The sequence below is a fragment of the Pleurodeles waltl genome, chromosome 4_1 (genome assembly GCF_031143425.1).
Source record: "Pleurodeles waltl isolate 20211129_DDA chromosome 4_1, aPleWal1.hap1.20221129, whole genome shotgun sequence".
Classification (NCBI taxonomy): domain Eukaryota; kingdom Metazoa; phylum Chordata; class Amphibia; order Caudata; family Salamandridae; genus Pleurodeles; species Pleurodeles waltl.
Window position 1 is genome coordinate 240,622,562 of NC_090442.1, and position 25,132 is coordinate 240,647,693.

The window sequence follows — 25,132 nt, forward strand, 5'->3', positions numbered from 1 at the left end:
GGTCCAGGGAGGACTTGGCCTGGCAGTTCAGGCTGGACTGTTCCATGGGGAACAAGGTCAAGACTGATTTGCATATGGCTGGGTCCAAACTGGTGTGGCATGGTGAGCAAAATAATTGATTAATTAAACCCAGATCTGTGACTGGTGGTGAATGTTTGATTGGTTCCGCATTCCGTCCTCATTTGTGTTTGTTTACTTTTAGAAAGTGAGCATTTCTCTGCACTTAAATCCTTCTGTGCCTTCCAATCCACGTCTGGCTGGGTTAGTTGACAGCTCCCTTGTGCATTTCACTCAGACAACCCCAAACACAGGATGCTCAGTCACACCTGCACACATCTCCATACTGAATGGGTCTTCCTGGGCTGGGAGGGTGGAGGGTCTGACACTTACATGTCAAAGGACAGTGGCCTGCCCTCCCAAAACGGACTGCTAAACCCCCTACTGGACCCTGGCAGACAGGATGGAACTGTAAGGGAACCTTGTGCACTTCTAAGCCACTTTTTGAAGTCTCCCCCACTTCAAAGGGGTATTTGAACAGGGCCTCTGACCCTACCAACAGAGACACTTCTGAAGCAGACACTTCTGGACAAGACACTTCGTGGAAAGAAACTGTGCACCAAAACCTGCAACCTGCCAAGATAAGTTGCTTGACTGCCCAAAGGACCAACCTGGCTGCTTTTCTGCAAAGGACTGCTGCCCTGCTGTTGACCTGCTGCCTTGCTGCCCTCTGGCTCTGCTGAGAAGGGCTCTCCAAGGGCTTGGATTGAGCTTGTCTCCTGTTCCTTAAAGTCTCAGGACCAAAAAGACTTCATCTCTGCAAAGAACTCCTTGTGCAGCACAATTTCGACGCACAGCCCACTGGATCAACGCATAACCAAGCCAGAATGACGCAGCCCGACTTCCTGCAAGAAGAATCGACGCAGCTCCTGCCATGCACCAGAAATTTCCCAGCATGCCCACCGGATCGACGCAGCTCCTGTGACTTCGTCCCAAACGCCCAGGATTTCTCTGCATCGTCCCCGGGGCGTTCAGATACCCCACAACCCAAAGAGGATCCAAGTCCGCGCACCTGAAATCGATGCAAGGCCATGGCCGCATGAGAAAAATCGAATTATCGTCTGTGTGCACCCCGAGTAACCGGCACACACTTCCCCTGTGGTCCCTTGCATATAATTTAGATGCAAACCAGGTACTTTGTGCTTGCAACAGACACTTGTTGCTTTTAAGAACTTAAGACTATTTTTATAATTTCCTAAAGTGATATTTCTACATGTACTTAGCAAATTTTTATTCTTTTGACCTGCATTTAATCAGATAAATAGTATATATTTTTCTAAACCTGTGTTGAGTATTTTTGTGGTGCTATACTGCTCAGTGCGAAGCTACCAGGGGGTGGGCACAGGATAATTTAGATCATGTGTGACTTACCCTGACTAGAGAGAGGGTCCTTGCTTGGACAGGGGGTAACCTGACTACCAACCAAAGACCATATTTCTAACAGGTCTCAAACAGAAGAGAACTGAACATCTCTCTGTAATGGCCCTGGGTCCACCAACATTTCCTCTCTGAACCCTTCCGCTGGCAAGCCACTACACTCTTGTCATATACCTGAACTGGCCTTTCGAATCTGCAACACTCTGAGAAAGAGGATAATGCCTCAGAGGATTGTTTCTGTTCAAGGAGGCGCATCTTCTTGCACAAAACAATCCTACCTGCAACACAGGCACCATTGCATCATGGTGCAAAGGTACCTACAATAGTGCAAGGCAGCACATTGTGTGCCAGCGCAAGGAAAGGACAGGAATGCACCATATCATATTAAATACGGTGCATTCCTGCCCTTTGCCTTTCACCCAGCACAGTGCAGTAAGGTGGCTTGCTGCGCTGTGTGAAATAATGATGAATCTGCACCCATGTCTCTAAGTTACATAGGCATGGTTAACTGAGAGGAACCACTGAAAGAGTGTGTCCCAGAGAAAATGTTACAGCCCTACCTCCACAAAGGGGGAATGGGTGACTAGTTGTAGAATTCCTTCTGTAGGTCACTAAAATGGAAATAGTCTCTCTTGCAGTAAGAAAGGATACTCAGAGATTCATCATATTTAAAGGAAGTCAGTCCACATGGTCTGTCGTGGTTTTAGAGCTACCAACGAAAGTGGAAATGAGTTAGATCAGACCTTGTCCATTTTCCATAAAGTTGAGGCTGTCTTGTACACTTGCTTCTTTTTGGGGAATATAGAGTTTAACAAGGCTAATTGTCCACACTCGCCCACTAGACCCAGTTGAACCTCATTTACTACGATCACAAAGATACAAGACAAAGTTCCACAAGACCCGACAGTTCTGTGTTTTTTTTGTGAGAGGTGTGGTGATCGAGACTGTCCATAAATAACTGGGACATTACCATCTTACCTGCCTTCATTGCCACAGTTCTAACATATGAGAGGTACAAACCCCTAATACTATAGTACCAACAAGAAAACTGTTACATCACTTACACAGTGCTTAATTTGAGCTGGTGGTTTCTGGGGCTCGGCACCGGCACTTAATTCTGAACAGCGACACTATTGATAGTCCACCACACAGTGGCGCTGTCTGTCCAGTTTAAAGATGAGCATAACAACAGTGTATAATGCTTCAATAAACATTAAAAATTAATAATACCTGCCGCTAACACTATTCTTATAGCTTTCGGGGGCCTGGAATAGACTGGATTATCACAGCTGTAGCACAGCGATGGTTATTAGCAGTATTGATACTGCCATTGGCAGCCCTGGCAGGAGTAATGGGTGGCAGTAGCTGAAGTGGCCTCCTGAGAAAGGCCCTGGCACTTACTTTGTTTTACAAATTAAGCACCTACGTATAGTGTATGGCATATACGACACATAGGGTTTTGCACTATGTAGTTAGATAACGAAGATTGTGAGGCCGCTTAGAAGTTGGTGGCAACAATTTTGAATTAAATACTATACTGCCCACTTGAGCACTTGGGACATCTAATCTGGAGTCCTGTAATTAAACTCAGAAGCATGGAATCCACAGTATGACGTATTTGATTTCTATCCAATTTCTAAAATAAATGACTCATACAAAGCAACAATAAACAACTCTATACTTTGCACATGTAACTTAGGTAGACTATTTAATCACCAAGGGCGCATTTCTAAATGTAAATTATATATACAGAATCATTAATAACATAAAAGCGAAAATGGAATGTGTGGAATACATCCATAGTGCAGTGATTATCAAATCGATGCTATTTCACAATTTAATTATGTGCCATGTACACATAATTGTAAAATCCATCCATTGGCATGAGGCACTAAAATGTGTATAAAATGTGTATAACACATTCAGTTTAGCCAGAGGCTCTGAATGGGCAATGCATCATCAGTTTTTACTAGAGCGTCTGAAAGTGTGTATTTTACATTTAATTTAAGCTGATTGGTGGCTCGAAGGTAGACTTATTTTCACTTTATTTCTACTTTTAACAAGAGGCTTTAACATTTATGCTGTACATTTAATATTACCCGAGGCTATAACACCACTTTGAAGTAACACAGGTTTTGGGAATACACAATTTGCGGTCATTTTATAAAATGGGATTGCAAGTCTTTTTAAGGGGGGACTCCATAGCTTCGTACTCAAATGTTGTACATCCACTGGACGTGAAAAAGCCTGGGAGCGCCACCCACTGTAGTTTTGAGAAAATGTGGAACTCAAATAAATTAGAGAACTTTGTATTAACGTTAATCCTTTTGTTAAACATAGATATTCAGAAATAGAAATTAAGCAGATTATACAAAGTATTACTTTTGAAACTATTGTTTGCAATAGACGACTTAGATAACAGGCCCTGGGGGCACCAAACACTTGTCACCATAACAGATACAGTTTAGCAACACTGGGCTCTATCACTACTTCAATGTTTGCAATACCTAAAAATCTAGGGAATTCAAATGTTAAGGTACACTTTTACTCTCAGCTTTCACCACCCACATATAATTTTACCCTTTCCTCCTCTCGCCTGTATTATACAGTGTTTAGAACATGAAATTAAAAATGTTAATGTACATTTCTGCTGTGTTTGTGTTAAATGTCAGAATATCGACTACAGAAATGTCGTCTGATGTAAATATTGTGTCCTAAATTTTGTTCACAAAATTATCGTCCCTTGGATGTCGATTTTCTATTAGTAACTTCAATGGGCAGCTATTTTTATGAACAATGGGAAGGGCACAATATTCATGCCCGATGATATTCTGACACTGATTGTCTGGTTATTCCACCGCCTTGACTATGAATAGGGAATAATCTCCTCCCCTTACCTTGTTCAAGCACAGTAGGGAACTGCCTTGGTAAGGGTAGTGGTGGTGGTTAGCAGCCCTTCCTTGCCCAAAGGGGGGTTGTTTCACTCCCCACCTCCTCTGTCCACAGGCAGGTGTGTCAACGTTTTCACACTCAACCAAGGATCGAATGGCCTGTACCCTCCATATTGCCCACATCAACCTTGTCAAAGGATGTGGGTATTTTCTGGCATACACATGTATTGGCCAGGGGTGCATGGGGCTTTATATGTTTTCTCTACCTTACCCAAGGGTGGGAGTTGTGGAACCTCCTCCGTTTGCAAAACGCCGTGTGGTGTGTTTTGCCCTGCCTGCTCTAAAGGCAGGGGGGCTAAATATTGTTCTTGCCCAAAGGTGATCTTAATGTGTAAACTCCTCCATATCACCTCGCCCAAAGGCAAGGGGAAGATTTTTTCGCAACCTTGCTTTGGCCACAAGTGGGAGTGATATGCATCGCCCTACTTTGTAGGAGGAAACCGGGGTACAGTTTCCCCTCTCCTGTATTAGTACCGTCTGGGGCATGTTTCTCTTCCTGCTTTAGTAAAATGTAGGAGAAATACATATTCTCACATCCCCATCTTGGCCAAGGGTATTTCTTGCCCATCAACAGTACAGCAAAAACATGCAGTTTTCGATCAAATTGCAATTTCATCATAAAACCGACCATTTAATTCGAATTTTGTTGAAAGTACATAATACCACGTTACTTGATGTCTGGATGGATAACATTTTGAGACACCCCACAGCCTCCCCCCACACACACACATACCTGGCCAAGGGTTTGTGCTTTAGAAATTTGCGAACTTCAAGAGTTCTAAAAAAATATGCCTCCATTAGGAGCTTTGAAAATCCCCCTTACCGTGGCAAAGTTTGGTGAATGTTATTTATCTCGACTGTTGCGATTGGATGGGTGTAACTTGTAAGAGTACTTAATCAAATGCCGTTCCAAGGACGTGGATCATTTTATCAGGGCAGATTTTGCTGTGCACTCATCCATGGCCAGCAGCAGCACAGAGGTGCGGGCCAGCTGAGACATCTGAAATCTGCCCCTTGCCTATATGGCATGCAAAGTGCTGCTGGCCATGGAGCTGCGCACACAACTGTGCCCTGCTCACTTCCCCGCTTCTTGGTGACCCACGGCATTTCATAGGACATAGAGGAGATGGCAGCTAACACTTCATAGAAATCACAGATATTTTCCCTCAAACTTACAAATGGTTATAGATACCTGAGGCTTCCCCTTACGATGCAGCTGTTTCTGTGCCTATAAGGGTGAACTCAATTTCAATAAACGAATGGTTGATGAACACCAGCTAATTTCAGCTGTCATTTTCGAACAGGCTCCAGAGGACGTCAATAATCCTTATTTTCCATTAGTACATTTCTTTTATCCCTTCAGTGAGCTCCATTATTTGTCTACTGTTAAGTCCACTGAGAGGTACCAGGACTGGAATTAACAATTCCACAGTTTCTTCTCATGGATTAATGAGGATTATGAGTTAAACCTCCCAGAATGGTGAATAACCTGCAGATACCAACATTAGTGGGCCTTTTGCAGGGGTTTTGCCCAATTCTGGAGACTTTAACTCTCCAATATACTACCTTCTCTGGACAGGTGGTAATCGGAGTGGGAACCACAGTGGGTTGTTGTCAGGGGGCCCTAAGGTAGGGAGGGTGGCATGTGGGAGGGCAGGTTCTTTGCTGCTGGGCGGACACTTTCCCTGCTGGTCACTACAGTGGTGAAATGGAGACCTGCCTCAGCCCCTAATCTCTGCTGGCCCAGAAGAATCTTTTCAAGAGCAGATCTGCACCCGGTTATCTTGAGTGCAGGAACTCAGAGTCACTGAGAAGGTGCCAAAATGATACCACCTCGCTTCCCCACTACTCCAGAATGACAGAGTACAATCTTTCTACAGAATAGATGCACTGGCAGCCTTTATATTTCATCTACATTCATCAAAGAATTACAGTGATTCAAGTTACCCTTCATGAAAACCTTTGATATGTAAATCCACAGTACACAACCCAGATTCTCCTCTGTTAATCTAAGCAGCATCTCTGAACTTCTCACACCGTTGATTGATTTGTTCTCCTTCACCACAGTGATAGCAGGCAATCTTTAACTTCTTTAAGATTTTAATCAATGGGCAAATTCCACTTCAGACCCTGCAACAAAGATCTCAAAGTCCTATGACCATGCCAGTAGGTGGAAGATGCAATACACAGTCTTAGGCATATGTTTAGCCTCCGCTTTCAAGCAAAATCCACAAAGACAAGACAAGACAAGATCTGTAAACAAACTGCTGTCTCATTCTTACAAACCACTATCAACGTCAATGTCTCTGCATTGTCTCGCAATAGTTGACAAGGACATTTACACTCTCTAAACAATGACATACTACAAACTAAAAAGTTGGCTGCCACATCAGGAAGAAAGCATAACTACAGCTTGTTAGCCCCTCGGGTGCCCTGGAAGAGGTGGTCTCGCCCTCGGCCAGGCCCATCTGCCCCCAGAGGGGGCAGAAAGCCCACCAGAGACCAGGGAAGGTTTTTCTTTTAAAAAAAGAGGGTGGGGTTATGGCCATACCCCCACCCCAAATAAATGGGGACAAAGTTGTTCTCCCCACCAGTGGGTAGATGGGGCAATTAGCCCCGATCCACTCCCTGGGGGGGTAGAAAGCCTACAAGATGCCAGGGATTTTTTAAAGAAAATAGTGGGGTAGTGGCTACCAACCAGCATGGGCGTAGGAAGTGTGGGGGACGCAGGGGATGTATCCCCCCCCAGATTTTGGAGGGTGGGGGACACGGGGGACGAAGGTGGGGGGGACAACGGGACAAAATAATTTTTCCTCTCACATCTATTATTCAGAGGGCCATTACCGCACAAAAGCGCTGTACCGACCATCCTCCAATCTGATGGGAACAGAATGAAGGTGAGTCCCGAGGCCCCTTGCGCTCTCTGCCCTTTTGTTAGTCCTGTTTATAGCTGTGGGCATTAAGGGTGCTCATAAGAACAAAGGGCGTGAGGAGGAGAAAAGAGTTTTGGATGATTACTGTCTGCATCACCTGCTGCCGCCTTGAAGAGGAGCACTGCAGGATGCCTTCAAGAGGAGCTGCAGGACAATGAGGAAGATCTATAGAGGAAACAGAGTCCCACTCAGCCTGGTGCCTGCAGGCTAGAAAGGAGACTATGAAACACAGTATTTGTATTTGCCTAAGATAACACCAGTTGGTGAAACAGTGAAGTCGAGATTGAGCCCAGATTTTACCTTTTCACACAACAATTTAGCTATTAGAAGGGTATATTTTTCTAACATTTATGTTCAATGTTTTGTTATCTAGGTAATGAAGGGCTTGATTACAGCGTGGCTAACAGGGAGAAGCCATATTTCATTTCGGGCTGTTATGCCTAGCGTTAATATTTATGTTGTTGTTATCGTTACATACTTAAGCATATTGAAGTATATTATCTTTTCTTTATCTTTTATTCACTCTACTCTGAAACAATCTACCCTATGCCACTGCACCCTACACTACTTTTCTCCACTGCAAATTATGCTGTACCACTCCACTCTACACCACTCTTCTCTGCAGCACTCTACACTACGCCACTGCAATCAATGCTTTTCTACTCTAACCATTATACACTACACCCCTGCACTCTGCCAGTGCATTCTTCACCACTTTACTCAAAACCAATACACTCTATGCCACTGCACTTTATGCCAATCTACTCTGCACCACAGCACTCTATGCCACTGCACTCTATGCTGCTCTACAATACACCACTGTACTCTGCGACCCTCTAATTTGCAACATTGCACTCTCTGCCACTGAACTCCACACCACTGTACTCTGCACCACTGCACTCAATGCCACTGTACTCTGCCCCGCTGCACAATTTTCCGCACCACTCCACTCTAATCTACTCTACACCACTCCACTGTAGGGCACTTCACTCTACTTTGAAATCATCTCCTCAATGCCACTGCAATCTATGCAACTCCACTCTATGCTATGCCAGTCTAATCTACCCTGCGGCCCTCCAATATGCTCTTCACCGCTCTATGCTACTGCACTCTACATCACTATGCTCCACTCTGCAACAATCTACTCTTCACCACTATACTGTACTCTGCAGCAATCTACTCTATGCCATGGCACTCTATGCAACTCTATTCTACTCTGCGCCACTGTACTCTAAGCCACTCTTCTCTACTCTGCATCACTCTACATCACTGCACTCTACACCAATGCATTCTATGCCACTCTACTCAACACCACTGCCTTTTATGACACTCAACTCTGCAACACTGCACTCTGCTACTGAACTATACTCCTCTCTACTCTACACCACAGCATTCTACTTTGCACCGCTCAACTATATGCCACTCTACTGCACTCTACACCAATGTACTATATGCCACTACACTCTATGCCACTCTACTCTGCATCACTGCACTCCACCACTGCACTCTACACCAGTCTACTCTACCTTGCACCACTCCACTCTACGATGCACCGCATCACTCTATGACACAGCACTCTGAACCACTGCAATCTATGCTGTGCCACTCCACTCTGCTCCCCTCTACTCTTCACTACTCTACGCTACTGCACTGTACGCTAAACCAGTGCACTCTTCGCCAATGCACTCTACACCACTTTACTCAAAACCAATGCACTCTAAACCACTACACTCTACACCAATCTACTTTGCACCACTGTACTCTATGCCACTTCACTCTAGACCACCCAACTCCACTCTATGACACTTCACTCTGACATTACACTCCATGATACTAGACTCTGACACTCTATTCCATTCAACTCTAACACTTTCTCCACTCTGTAACTCCCTACACAACTCCCTATATGCCACTCCATTCCACTTTACTCCACTCTATGCCACTCCACCCCACTCTATGCCACTTCAATCTATGATACTCTACTCAACACCACTGCACAACCCTCTATGCTACTCCACTATACAACAATGTACTATGCTCAACAACACTCTACCCAACTTTCTCTAAGCCACTTCACGTTACTTTACTCTACTCCAGTTCACTCTTCTTTATGCCTTTCCACTCTATGACACTTTGCCACTCCACTCTATGACACTGCCACTCCACTATACAACACTCTGCCACTCCACTCTACTACACTCTGCTCTACGACAGTCTGCCACTCCACTACGACACTCTGCCAATCCACTCTACGACACTCTGACACTCCACTCTACGACACTCTACTACACACTGACACTACTCCACTCTACCACTACTTTATGGCATTGGCGCTTGATTAGAGATTCAGATCTCCATTGATTGCCTTCTCACTCATATGAGACATGATTCAGATTTATTTTCGCCGTTTTGGTTACAAGCACTCTGTAACCCTTTTAACTCAAGCTTAACAAAGGCTTAGGATGATCTTGGTACTTGTGTAGGGGATCGAAATATCGTCAGCCAAGGTACCTTGACTTGAACTTGTGATATTGTACATAAGTTGGCAGAAGCATAGGTACTATGAGCTAATGACTTCTTGATTCACTATTTGAGTCATTCATGTAAAAGTCAGTGTACAAAAAGCTTATAAATCATTATTGTGGATGCTAACTTTGTAGGAAAGTAGCCTCTTTCTAGCTTGGTTACCCCCACATTTGGCCTGTTTGCCAGTGTGTTTGAGTGTGTCTACTGGGATCCTGCTAATCAGGACCCCAGTACTTATGCTCTCTCCATTAAATTATGGTTGTTGCATACTGGTAACCCATTATTTCACCCACAATTGCCATACTGGTGCCCCCTTATAAGTCCCTAGTATATGGTACTTAGGTACCCAGAACATTGGGGTTCCAGGAGATCCCTATGGGCTGCAGCATTTCTTTTGCCACCCATAGGGAGCCCATGCAAAGGCTTCTGCAGCACTGCCATTGCAGCCTGCGTGAAAAGGTGCATGCACCCTTTCACTGCCAGTTACACTGCACCAGGTCACTTATAAGTCACCCCTATGGCAGGCCCTCCAGCCCTGAGGGCAGGGTGCAGAGTACCTGTGTGTGAGGGCACCCCTGCACTAGCAGAGGTGCCCCCGCGACCTCCAGGACCATTTTCCCAGACTTCATGAGTGAGGGGGTGCCATTTTACATGTGTACTGGAAATAGGTCACTACCTATTCCCAGCTACATGATGGTAACTCCGAACATAAGATTGTTTGGTATCACACATGTTGGAATCATACCCCAAGGCTTTTGCAAGCATTGGTTGTATGATTTCATGCACTCTGGGGGCTCTTTAGAGGACCCCCAGTATTGCCATTCCAGCCTTCTGAAGTTTTCCAGGCAGCCCCAGCTGCTGCAGCCTCTCAGACAGGTTTCTGCCCTCCTGTTGTTGAGCAGCTCAAGCCCAGGAAGGCAGAACAAAGGATTTCCTTTGGGAGAGGGGTGTTACACCCGCACCCTTTGGAAATAGGTGTTACAGGCTTAGGAGGGGTAGCTTCCTTCCCCAGGCTATTGGAAATGTTTGAAGGGCACATTTGGTGCCCTCCTTGCATAATGCAGTCTACACCGGTTCAGGTTTCCCCAGTCTCTGCTCTGGCACGAAACTGGACAAAGGAAAGAGGAGTGACCACTCCCCTGCCCATCACCACCCCAGGTGTGGTGCTCAGAGCTCCTCCAGAGGGTCCGTGGGTTTTGCCATCTTGGATTCCAAGTTGGCAGCGAACTCTGGGAGCATCGGAGTGGCTAGTGTCAGCAGGTGGCGTCAGAGCCGTCCCCTGATAGGTGCTTACCTGTTTAGTTGAACAATCCCCCTTTCAGGGCTATTTAGGGTCTGTCCTTTGGGAGGTTCTTCAGATTGCAAGACTCCAGCAGGATTCCTCTGCATCCTTTACTTCACCTTCTCACCAAAGAAACTGCATCCGGACCCTCTAAGAACTCCACAAACTGCAACAACGAAGCAAAGACGACTTCTGCAACATTGTATCTTCAGCTCTTGCCAGCAAATGTAACTTTTTCCCGGTCGTGCATCCTCAGAGGACAGCCTGTCTTCAGCCTGCACCAGAAGAATGAACGAATCTCCCTTGGAGTGAAGGAGTCACTCCCCTGCTTCAGCAGGCACCTCTCTGCAACAACGACCATCTGCGTGAGTCCCCTCTCCTGATGAGTTGCATGGATCCTGCATCACGGGTGGTGGACTGAAGTGGTCCCGACGGTCCTGACATCCTACTGTCCAACTTTGGTGGAGGTAAGAGCTTGCCTTCCCACGTAAGACAGTACCCCTGTGCACCACGTGTTTTTCAGTTGCCAAGGCTTGTTGGCATCCTTCTATGAAATTCTTTGTGCACAATGTAGCTCCGGCCCCCAGCACTCCTTCCTGCGATGCACAGCTTCCAGAGTGGTTCTCTGGTGGCGTGGGATCCTTTGTTTTTGTGCTGTGTGGACCTCCTTTTGCAACTCCTTTTCCCCGTGCTGGGGGATTCCTGTGTGCGCTGGCTGGTCTTCTGTGGGCTCTCTGAGTTGCTGAGAGCCCCCTCTGACTCCTCCTCCTGGGTAGAGTCCACCAGGCCCCTCCTGGTCCCGGGCAGTGCTGTTTTCCGCTAACCATGAGGAACCGTAAGGCTTGTTGGCGGAATCCAGCGATGCAAACCAGACTGCAATCATCCATCCGGTGTGGGATATCATCTGCACCAACCAGGAACCCGCATCCATTTTCTTGGGTGCAGTACTGACTGTTGTTCTTCACCAGTGGTTCTTCTTTTTCACCTTGATTCGGGTTAGCAGGGGTTCCTGTCCTCCCTGGTCTCTTCTGTGCTTCTTGGACTTAGTCCCATTCTTCCATAGGTCTTTAGGTCCAGGAATCCACCCTTTGTGTCTTGAAGTATCTTCTGGTTCTTTCATTATCTTCTTTCTCGTGTTCTAGGAAAGTTACTGTGATTTACTCCTGCTTTCCTGGGCTCTGAGGTAGGTTCTATTACTTACCTTTGGTGTTTTCTAATACTCCCAGCGCCCCTCTACACACTACACTTGCCTAGGTGGGAAACCGACATTCGCATTCCACTTTCTTAGTATATGGTTTGTGTTTCCCCAAGGCCCATTTGTAACCATTGTGATTTTCACTAATTGCAATGTTTTTTAACTCTTTTTATGCCTATTTCTGCATAGAAGTGTATATAATTTGTATATTACTTACCTCCTAAGGGAGTATAGTCTCTATGGTATTTTTGGCATTTGTGTCATTAAAATAAAGTACCTTTATTTTTGTAACACTGAGTATTTTCTTTCATGTGTGTGAGTACTTTGTGACTACAGTGGTATTGCATGAGCTTTGCATGTCTCTTAGATAAGCCTTGGCTACAGCTACCCCTAGAGAGCCTGGCTTCTAGACACTGCCTACATTTCACTAATAAGGGATAACTGGACCTGGTGTAAGGTGTACGTACCATAGGTACCCACTACAAACCAGGCCAGCCTCCTCCAAATCACTGTACTATATAGGTTACTTTTTACATTTTTCTCGTAATTGGTGACATTGGGTCATCCAGATAACTTGTGTAATACCAGTCTTTCTCGATTTCCCCTGTTGATGTTTTCCCACTACATTTGATCTTTTATATTTTGATTGAATAAATGCATGAAACATTCCATTTGCATACTACTTTAATATCATTGTTTATGGGAGTGGTGTTGCATTTTATTCAGGGGACCCCTGTTCCTTTAAAGGTAGTTTACTGCTTCATTCTAGGACACTCTACTTACTCCATGACACTACGCCACACCAGTCGATGAGACATCATTCTCCTTTATGCCATTAACTTTGAGCCATGCTGAATAGTAGTCTCACTAGTGTACAGCATGGCTAAAACACATTGGTAAAGGCAATAGAACTTGCATAGGCGCGACCTATTGGCTTTGCCAATGCTTGTTTATAAGGTATGAACTTCAAGGTGACTTGCAATATCCTTACGCAGGGGGTATTTTACCTGGTCACACCACCATCTTTCCCACAAACCACTTAAAACCTTAGTACATAGCTTCTGTCATTCCAAGCTTTAAAGTAGAGCAGAAGAAAGAAAAGCAACATTCAATATTTTGCATTAAACAGCTGCATTAATTATGCTCTGTGACCTGATCTGCCTTTTACCTTGGCTGCTAGCTCTCGCAGAAGGCATTGTAATGTCAGAACTCGACTGTAATAACCCTATCATAGTCATTTTCTGATGTATTTTCTTTATAATCAGTGAATGTCTTTTCTTTATACACAGTGACTTGGTGCATCACAACTGACTGCAGTTTATACAGAGATTAGATAATCCATGTTTATATAGCCTGTAACTCCAAGAATGTCTTCAGTTGAACTGCTTCTAGTTATGACTGATGTGGAGCTGAGCTGAGCTGCCCAAGATCACACACAGGAGTAGAAGTGTTATTAGAACTCTGGTTTCCGAGCACAGTTTACAGCTGTTGTACCTGATCGCTTTTGATATCTCCAGTGCGGTTCCAATTGGCATGAGGTGAAGGGCATGATGGGTGTGGGGGCACAAAGGCTATGTTCTTCCTTTTTACCTTCCTACCTTTATTTGCTTGGTGCATGAAGATGCAAGGTTAATCAACATGTTATTTTCACATTTGAGCTAATTACTTTGTGAATGTAAATAACAATAAAAGATACTTTCAGATTGTGAAAACATGCCTTCCTTTCTCCCTATTTCACTTCCAATATATATGGTTGTGTCTATTTATCGGAGCCTGCAGTTCGTAAACAACGAGCGATTTGTATAGGGTTGATTGAAAGTCCCCAAGGCTGTCCCTGTCCCCCCCAGAAATGTATTGTCTCCTACGCCCCTGCCAACCAGTATGGGCATGGTTATGTCCCCACCCCAACTGAAGGGGTTAACAGTCTTTCAGCTCTCCCCGGCACACTAAAAGATCTTGGGCCACATGTAGGAAAGTCTGAGATTGCGACTCGGAAATTGCGAGTCAGTCCGACTCGCAATTTCCAAGTTGCAATCTCGGATGTAGAACGGTGTCTCAGACACCGTCTGCGACTCGCTATGGGGTCACAAAGATCCACCTCATCAATATTCATGAGGTGGGTCGCATTTTGCGACCCCATAGCGAGTCCCTGCACTCACAGGGATGGTGGCCTGCTGAAGTCAGCAGACCTCCATGTCTGTCACTGCTTTTTAAAAAAGCAGTTTTTTTTTTTTTCATTTTGCAGCCCGTTTTCCTTAAACGAAAACGAGTTGCAAAATTAAAAAAATACCGAAACCATTTGGTTTCGTTTTTTTCAGAGCAGGCAGTGGTCCATAGGACCACTGCCTGCTCTGAAAAAATATTATTGTCGACATTCACAAAGGGGAAGGGGTACCATGGGGACCCCTTCCCTTTTGCGAACTGCAAGTTGCTTTGCGACCGCATTCGCGGTCACAAAGCAATTCTGAATTCTGAACACCCCTTCCTATTTGCGAGCCGCATTCACAAATTGCGAGTCGGTACCGACTCGCAATTTGTGAATGTGCATCGCGTGAGGCCGTTTGCACGGCGCAAACTGCGATTTTCGCAGTGTGCGACATGCAAACGGCTTGCTACATCTGGCCCCTTATCCCAATGGCAGGCAAGAGGATTGATTATTCTGGGTTTTGGTTTTACATTTGGGCCATGAGAACTTGTCTAACTCTCAAAATCGTCCCACTTGGAATGGTGAGGGCTGCATTTTTTGGACTTTGGGAGGCTGCCTTGTAGAAAAATCTACAACACCTGAACACATCTGAAAACGAAATATCAGGGTGAGTCCAGGGTGGTGTGCTTCACATGCACCCCGCACCATCTTCTTATTCACAATGCCCTGCAGACCTCCAACTTTGCTTGAAATCACACATTTTTCCCACATTTTTGTGATGGAACCTTCTGGAATCTGCAGGAATCCACAAAATTCCTACCACCCACCATTGTCCCATCTATACTGATAAAAATTCTGCCCCACTTGTCAGCCTAAAAATGGTTTTTGCAAAAACCGCTTCGGTTCCCCCTCATTTTCGATATGTTTTTGGCTCTTCCCTGACACAAGTGAGGTATAATTTTTTACCGGGAGACTGAGGGGAACGCCTCGTTGTACTCCCTCGGGTGTTTAGTTTTCAGAAATGTTTTGGTTTGGTAGGTTTCCCTAAATGGCTGCTCAGCCCAGGGCCAAAAACGCAGGTGCCCCCCGCAAAACCAGGTAGTTTTGTATTTGATAATTTTGATGTGTCCACATAGTGTTTTGGCCCATTTCCTGTCGCGGGCACTAGGCCTACTCACACAAGTGAGGTACCATTTTTATCCGGAGACCTGGGAGAACGCTGGGTAGATGGAAGTTTGTGGCTCCCCTCAGATTCCAGAACTCTGCAGCACCGAAATGTGAGGAAAAAGGTTTTCTTTTGCCACATTTTGAGGTTTGCAAAGGCTTCTGGGTACCAGAACCTGGTAAGAGCCCCACAAGTCACCCCATTCCGAATTCCCCTAGGTATCTAGTTTTAAAAAATGTATAGGTTTGCTAGGTTTCCCTAGGTGGCAGCTGAGCTAAAGGCCAAAATCCACAGGTAGACACTTTCCAAAAAACATGTCAGATTTCAATGTAAAAATGTGATGTGTCCATGTTGTGTTTCCTGTTGCTATCATTAGGCCTACCCACGCAAGCGAGGTACCATTTGTATCGGGAGACTTGGGGGAATACAGAATAGAAGAACAAGTGTTATTGCCCCTTGTCTTTCTCTACATTTTTACCTTCCAAGTGTAAGACAGTGCGTAAAAAAGACGACTATTTGAGAAATGCCCGGTAATTCACATGATAGTATAGAGACCCCGGAATTCAGAGATGTGCAAACAACCACTGCTTCTCAACACCTTATCTTGTGCCCATTTTGAAAATACAAAGGTTTCCTTGATACCTATTTTTCACTCTTTATATTTCACCAAATGATTTGATGAATACCCAGTATACAATAAAAACCCATTGCAAGGTGCAGCTCTGGGTAACTAGGGGTCTAGATGAACCTACAAGCCCTATATACCCCCGCAAACAGAAAAGTCCAGCAGACGTAACTGATATTGCTTTTGAAAATCTGACATGGCAGGAAAAAAGTTACAGAGTAAAATGTGGAGAGAAATGGCTGTTTTTTTAAACCTAAATTTCAATATTTTTTTATTTCAGCTGTTATTTTCTGTCGGAAAACCTTGTAGGATCTACACAAATTACCCCTTGCTGAATTTAGAACTTTGTATACTTTTCAGAAAGGTTTAGCTGTCCGGGATCCAGCATTGGTTTCACACTCATTTCTGTCACTAACTGGATGGAAGCGGCTAAAAACACCAAAATAGTAAAAATGGGGTATGCCCCAGTAAAATGCCAAAATTGTGTTGAAAAATGTGGCTTTCTGATTCAAGTCTGCCTGTTCCTGAAAGCTGAGAAGATGGTGATTTTAGCACCACAGACCCTTTGTTGATGCCATTTTCAGGGGAAAAACCACAAGCCGCCTTCTGCAGCCCTTTTTCCCATTTCTTTTTTTTTAATGACATTTTTGCTGTAATTTGGCAAATTTCTTGGTCTCCTCCAGGGGAACCCACAAACTCTGGGTACCTCTAGACTCCCTATGATGTTGGAAAAAAAGGACACAAATTTGGCATGGGTATGTTAAGTGGACAAAAAGTTATGAGGGCCTAAGCGAGAACTGCCCTAAATGGCCAAGAAAGTCATGGCACCTTAGGAGGAAAAGGCTTGGCAGCAAAGGGGTTAAATGACTCCGCCAGTGCTTTTCAAATCAACCTTGAATCAGCCACCATCCTCATCTAAGCCTGTACAATACCAACCCACTTCCCAAAAATACCATAAAACTATCTGTATTGTAAAACAGAACAATTTCCCCCAAGCTCATTAACATCCAAATTTCCTCTGTGAGATAGACAGAATTATGCCATAGTGTCTTAATTCCAGATTTTCAGCTCAGCATTGAAAGACTTGTAACAGGGTTGGAATAAATTTTCAACCTTCATCATTGAAATTGCTAAAATCCAGACAAACGTGAATTAAGTTAGAAATCCCCACACCAAAGAACTGACAAAACAAATATGAGATGAACAGACCACCAACCCATGCAGTCTTGCACACTCACACCAAAACCAATTGCTAAAACATATTCAGCAACTCCTCAGTCAGAGGCATCATACTCACCAAATTACTTCAAATATATACACACATCTTGCCCCCACCTTTTACCAATCTCATAAAACAATCCTTCAAAAGAAACAGATAAACCCAGCTTCGGACTAGTCATACATACTCCATACTGTAGAAAGCTATATGTGGCCTAGCCACCAGCAATAATTACAGGCCCACCATCTTCACTGAGAACATTTTTGTTGTCTTGCTAAAGATAAATCACATCCATCTCAACATTTTGGATCACCAAGTCCACCTTCCACCCAAGATATTGCAGAGCCAATATGTCCTTGAAGTTCAATCCTGGGACAATGGCTTTGATACTGTAGTTTAAATTATGACACATCTGGTCGTACACCCTGACCGCAGCATTGGGTTCACCACAGTAGAGTGATAGCTCTGTTGCCCTGGTACTCAAGTTAATAGGCATTTTTAATTCCTTGTTCCCTGGTTTGTGTAATTGCTCTTCACTCTATCTCATGGTCTCATACTATACCCTTTAATCTCAAAACTCCTTTCAGACCTCATGTGGAGTCGAAGGCCCTCAAGAATTCTACCTGTCAACAGTGCTCTTCATTTTGTATGACAGCTCAAACCTGAAGACCATACCTGCCTGTGACATGTTTACCTCCGTGCTTAATTTGTGCTAGTGTTTACCAATGCTTAGCACTGGCACTTATTTGTGACAGTCTACTGTGTGGTGGTGCTGTCTGTATATTTTTAGCAGAGCTTATGAACAATACATTCTGTAGACTTAAAAAAATATAAGTACAATGGGCCCAGGCCACATTTAGACCATTAAGTCAATCAATCAAGCAACCAATCAACCTTTACAGCACTTAAGTGACCTGAACTAGTCAAAATGTTACACTTGTATTGTGTGATAGTTGGTATTTGGCAATGCCTGCTGGGACAGTGGGGGAGTGTCAACCACAGATGCCTCCTTAGAAATACGTTGGGCCCTGGCACATAACGTTTCTTACAAATTAAGCACTGGTTTACCTCATCTATGTGAAGGACACTGAAACTACCTAAGCACCATAAATAAACAAAACAAATAGCAATTCATGCATTCTTCCATTTCCCTCAAAGGGCCAATCATTGTTAGTGGGAAAAGCCATGAGCTCCTGACTCTACTATGCCCGCTCAATCCATTCTACCAAAACTGCAAATTACCTATTTCTATTGGTCCTGATCAGTAAAACTGGTAGTTGGTATAAATCCCAAAATGACTTCTACCTGACTCTGAAATCATTGTACAAGCTATCTGTAAAGGCAATATCACTCCCAGGGCATCTACTTCACCATTTAAGCCCCAAAACATTTCAGCATAAAAAACTGCAAACGAGACATGGGCTAGAGGCTAAGCTGCCAACTCTAAAATGGAGAACCTGAGTTACACCCCATCCTCAGACAGTGATTGAAAATCATGTGACTGAGGGCAAATCTCTTAATCTCTCTATGCCTGAAATAAACATATGCAAAATGTACTGTGCTCCAAGGCTCCTCAGCTTCATTTGTGCTACATAAAGTCTATATCTATGATCTTACACTTGCATACAGTGTGATGTATACAAACATGGTGGATCTCAATGGAAAGCAGGCATTTTCAGGTCAAGGACCACGCCATGGAAAGCAGTGTCTATGGCTATTTATTTGCTGTGAATCCTTTTTGCTTTAAAAAACATACCTGAAACGTATCTCTTCTGAACTTCAGTCACTCCTCTCAGTCAAGATGTTCCTTGACGCAACTAGCATGACATTATAGTCATGAACTCCATAAAAGCATAAAAGCATATAAAATAACACAATTATATTAATTCTTAAAAATGCTTGCAGGGTAAATTCACTAAGACGTCTGCTGCAATTCATTAACTTTTCATGATGCCATCAAAAGCACTGAAAGTCAATGCAAACTCTGGCAGCCCCTTTAACTAAAATAATGTGGGTGCCTAGACTTCATCTCATCATATAGTTAGTAATGTTTCACACTCTCGCCTTCCCTGAAGCAGTCTCCGGTGTTCCTCAAGACTTGGAAGAGATATGGAATAAAGTCACAAAAAGTGACAGAATCCAAGAGTGTCAGTGTGGGAAGGATAGCACTTATTCCCCCATCCTTTCATTCAGCTTCCAAGAGTATACCGTTCCATTTTTTCACACATTTCGCTGAATTTCCATTGTCTGAGGGCTCATTTGAAAATAACCTTTAAATTGCTAGGAAGAGGTGTTCATAGTGATTAACCTGAAAGCAAAATTATACATTTTCTTTCTTCCTACATAGGTGAAATCCCAATTGTATTTAATGCTATTGACTGATTTACATGAAATGTGAAGATTTCATATCTCCATGAAGTGACACTAAATCCTAACAAACAATTGTAACCAATAAGCAATTAGCTGCATTTGTAAACACTTTAAATACTTTCTAAAATATTGATAGACTTGTTAAAAGGTTAACAAAATATTTTAAAAACCTGTACAAAAAAGCTAACCTTTTGGGCTTGTTTAATTAAAAATGATCTACAACGACATGGCACTGTCCTGCCCTCTACCTAGCACTGGCAAACCTTTGGCTGCCTTGCACCACCGCACAACGGTATTTGCGTCATGTCTAACATACATTTTGTACTGGAAGACTACCCCTTCAGTACAAATTACGATGCCAAGTCAAGCCTTTCCCACTTAGGATGTGTGCTGTACAGTGCAGTACATGTGCAAAGTTGGAAATGTTTGGAGAAATTATAACATTTCCACAAGTTAACGCCAACCTCAGTGAGGCATTATTTTCTGGCACAATGTCCAATGTTAGAAGAAAGGGCTTTGTATTACAAAATCATGGAATATTGCTTCGGACCGTACAGATACCACCCAATGTACACACCCTTGATGCAAAGCAATGCAAAGCTCCGCTTGCGCTACTTAAGGATTATATCCCAGTGTAAATGAAAGTTTGAGCTGGAAAGTAAATCCAAAATGATCATTTTGCACCATTTTGTTTGTGTCAGTTTTGTGGTGAAACCTCAATGCATAATATTAGTAAATGATAAATGCAGACATTTGGCACAAGTGGCCCCGTGGAATTGAGAATAGTGTGTGGTTTTACGACCAGCTAAACATGATAATTCAGTTTAACTTGTAATTGCACACGATTAGTGGATTTACCACATGGTATCGGTAAATTTTCATGAACGTTTACTGCCCTGCGAGGGCCATGCAACTCAGAACCAGGGCCCAAGGGTCCTTTCTTCGTAGCTTCTACTTGGAGTGTGTTACAATGTTTACACCCTTACAAAATGCTGAACATAATGTTTTACTATTTGGGGTAATCTTTCACTTGGATTCTGACTTTCACAGTGAATTCTACCTTGGGTCTATATTTGGTCACTAATCACAAGAAGATCTAAAACAGAAATGCAAGTCTAGCTCTATTCTATACGCCATAGAACCCCAGTTCTAAATCTCTTTACATTGGGATTGGTAGGGGGAACTATCTGGCACAATCTCTTCAGGTTGGTCTACATAATGAAGTGAGACGAAGCTTCTGAAAGCCAAGTCCTCGCCTCCATTATTTTCCATCGGAGGGTGTTGCAGTACAGGCTGTTGGCCATGTGTGGTGCTGGACTTTCTCCAATACTGAGCTGTACTTTTACTACTGTGTCGGGTTCTTTTAGGCTTTAGTAAATGTAGTAGTGGAGTTTGAGAATAGCAACAGTCTTACTCTTTTATGAGGTTGTCCCTCTCTAACCTCCTTCCTAGCCTGAAACCCCCCTACTCCCCTAAAAACCTCTCCCCTTAGTCATAAATACTTTTTTCCAGCCGCTCTCCCGTTCCTTCCCAAAGTAACTACTAAAACGTAGACGTACAGGTGCAGAGATCTCCATCCGCAAATAAAGAAATGAGGAGGTGAATGCATTGACCTCTGCAGGTGGGTTTGTGAACAGCATTTTGTAGTACATTAGTAGTCCTATTGTAGTGCTACTAAATGTACTGCAAACGCAGTTTATCAATAGACCCCATGCTGTCCTGGTGAAAACACTGACCCAGATTTACTATGGCTTAATCCCAGTGCTCACACAATGGCAAGTGGCACTCGCACGCAATGGCAGCACCAATCAACTTTCACTCTTAAAAGCTATTTAGCACCATCAGTGGATGCAAATGCAGCACCAACTGCCATTGTGTTGCTTAAAGCCAGATCCATAGTAGTATATGGAAAGTGAGCGTAAGGTGGTGATAACCATGTAAAACCTCATAGGCTTCCATATGAAAGCATTCTAGTGCCAAATGGAATCAGGAACAAAGAAAGAGCAATCTGAACAGTGCATGATATTTGAATGTTCAACATGCAAAATCACACATTTACGTAGCATGCCCTTGGATGATTGTGTGTACAATTGTGTACTGGATGGTGTGTTCTGAGTATAAATCTCCCATAAGCCACCACTTGTCCACCTTTATGCCTTTGAGCTACACCTTACGTTTGTGCGAAGACAGCATTATTAGTGCAACCGTAGCCAATTGACACTATCGGTTTGTGACTCTTAGCAAAAGCAGTGCTCCACAATTTACTCCTGTTTTTGCAACAGTGCAGTGCAAGCTCACACAGCGCTGTGATACGCAATTTTTAGTAAATTAGAGCAGCAGTTCCTAACCTGTGGCCCGCTGACCCCTAGAGGTCAGTGACGCCTACTCAGCAGGTCCGCAATGTTTCAAAAATCACATATTACCAGATTAATAACATATAACGGCAAATTTAGAAATGTTCAAGTACCCTGTAAATGTGAAGGCATTCGAGTTGAAGGCTCTTAAGTTCGTATTGAAACTCGAGTCTGGAGAGCAGCTGTAGGACAGCAAACAGAATCTACTATGGGTAATTGGCGACTACAACTGAAGCACCAGAGTGGGTTGGGAAAGAGAGGGCATCATTCGCTTTGGCTTTTAAAAATGATACCAAATTTTGAGAAGCTCTAACCTTCCCATTAAAAATGAAATTTTGATGTTGTCTATTTTTTGTTTGTGAATTCAATCAAATATTTCATAAATTGTGTATTTTGTTTGTATGGTTGTTTCTGTATGTTGTGCTTTGATTTAAGGATCAAATAGTAGGGGTTACTAGGCTGTAATCCACAGCTTCCAGAAGTCAGAAACACTTTCTTAAAAACTTTCACACACTATGCAAGAGTTTTATCACGTGTATCAGTTCAGTTACCCCAAGGTCACAAGTACACTTTGCAGTACCGAAGTATATAATACCTGAATTATTAGCTATTACCTGCCCTCAATATTAAACCTGTTCTCCACCTGACACCACATTTTGTCACTTTTTACTTTCATGTTTATCTCAGACAGCGGAAGTGGCTCTGGCCAACTTGAAAAATAAGTATGAGAATGAGAAGACCATGGTGACAGAGACTATGACGAAGCTGAGGAATGAGCTGAAGGCTTTGAAAGAAGATGCAGCCACATTCTCATCCCTGAGAGCAATGTTTGCGACCAGGTAACAAAACAACATTCTTGGATTAGTATTGACTTTTAAAGATAATATGTGCTTTATAATTGGGACTGTGTTTTAGTTTGTTTAATAATGTCCCCTTAATCAAGGCAATTTATTCTCCGTTCTACAATCCATTAATTGACTAGCTTCATCTATATAGCTCACTTTATTGTCCGGGGCTAAAGCGGGTGCAAATACATCTTGCCCAGGTACCTGAAGGACTTCAAGTTAGATACCCCACTATAAATTGCCTTCCTGGTTGGACAAGCTTTCCACTTCTTAGACTGAAGCATCAGGTAGTGCAGGGTGTAATATGTTATTTATTACCATTGTAGAGAGTGGGAAGAGGTCCTGATGCATGGGAGGCAAGGCCTCAAGTGAGTCATTATTCCCCAGTCCTCCCTCAACAATGATAATAAATAACATATTAATCTCTGTACACTTGCATTTATCAGTCATGCCTTGCTCCAGTAGTTGTAAACAGAGGTGCTTAGCAAACCAGGACACAAGGGGCTAAATCCACGCATTGAGTAGGCCGTGATTATTAGCAGAACTATTTTCCTCTGTAAGTAAATGTAACAGGCATTCTGTGAGACAATATGTAGTGTTTCATCTTGTCCATTATATTGTTCTTTGATAATAACATGACATAATACCTTTGCACTCTAATAATAAATCTGTTAATGTGTATTTATTAGTGCACTTGTTCCAAAAATGCATTATTAGCTCACATATATTTTCACTGGCTTCCAGTCCCGATGAGCTGCTCTGACAGGTTAGTGTTTGGGTCGTGTTTTTTTAGGTTCCGCGTGCACAGCTCTTGTGTTGTGCTTGCGAAGACTTGTGTTATTAAAAAAATATTTTTTTTTTAGAACCCGCCCCTACTTCACCCCTTACTCACCTGAACTTCCTGTTTATTAATTCAAACATCACCCCAACGTCGCTGGAATTTACTTGCTTTTTATTGGCTAGCAGGTCACTTCCTGCTCTTCTGTTCTGCTTTTGCCATCGCGTGGCCGAAGTACACCTTCCGGTTTTTAGTGATTGGTTACTTGTTAGTATTTATTTGTGAAAGATGAACTAAACGCAAGTCAATTCGCATTGATATGTGTGTAAACATGTCAGCCATCTTGCAATGGAGTATTGAGTGCAGATGTAAAGCAAGCAGCGAGTGGGCTCATGATGTTATATTTTTCATTACTTAATAGTTAAATTTCTGATGAATAACAGTTGTAAATATTAAAATAATTTGTGTGCTTATTTCTTAAATTCCCACTCACTCATTTTTAAAGAAAAGTCATTTGTATAATTGGGTGATGTTTTATTTCGAATTGTTGTTCTCTCAGTGACTTATTAACAGGCAGTCAGTTACAAGTGCAGCTCTCTTTCAGGCGTTGGGGTCAAGAGTTGAATGGTGCAACAGGTGCAGTGGCACCAGGGCCAAAAGTTGTCAGAACTCCTCCCAACACCAGATATTGATATATTTTACTACTAATCAGTCACAAGTGCAGTTACCATCCATGCATTAAGGTCAGGATTTGAATGGTGCAGCAGGTGCAGTGGCACCAAGGACACTTGGTGTCAGAACCCCTCTAAACCCAGATTGTTGATAAATTTTACTACTAAAGAGGCTGACACAAGTGCAGATATCTAGCAGGTACTAGGGTCATGATTTCAATGGTGCAGCAGGTGCAGTGGCACTGGCGAACAAAAGCTGTAGGCACCCCACTTAAGATGTATTATTGCTATATTTTACAACTAAACTGGCAGTCACAAGTGCAGTTATCTTGCAGGCAACAGGGTAATGATTTGAACGCTGCAGCAGGTGCAGTGGCACTGGAGCCAAACATTGTCATAACTCCTATCAGAACCAAATATTACAATATTTTGCAACTAAACAGGCAGTCACAAGTGCAGCTATCTTCAAGGCACTAGGGTCATGATTTGAATGGTGCAGCAGGTGAGGTGACACCGGGCCCAAATGTTGTCAGAACTCCTCTGAACACCAAATATTGCTATAATTTACTACTAAACAGGCAGTCACAAGAGCAGTTATCTAGCAGGCACTAGAGTCATGATTTAATGGTGCAGCAGGT

At 43.4% G+C, this 25,132-nt stretch overlaps 1 protein-coding gene across 4 annotated transcripts in view; it reads left to right on the forward strand.

Moving 5' to 3' along the window:
• The window catches only part of BICD1 (BICD cargo adaptor 1), a 674,082-nt gene that overhangs the window by 449,366 nt on the left and 199,584 nt on the right, over nucleotides 1-25,132 (forward strand). For all 4 annotated transcript variants that reach the window (XM_069228220.1, XM_069228219.1, XM_069228221.1 and 1 more), the window contains exon 6: nucleotides 22,888-23,039. In XM_069228220.1, the coding sequence (XP_069084321.1) occupies nucleotides 22,888-23,039 (152 nt within the window). The remainder of the gene's footprint in view (nucleotides 1-22,887; nucleotides 23,040-25,132) is intronic.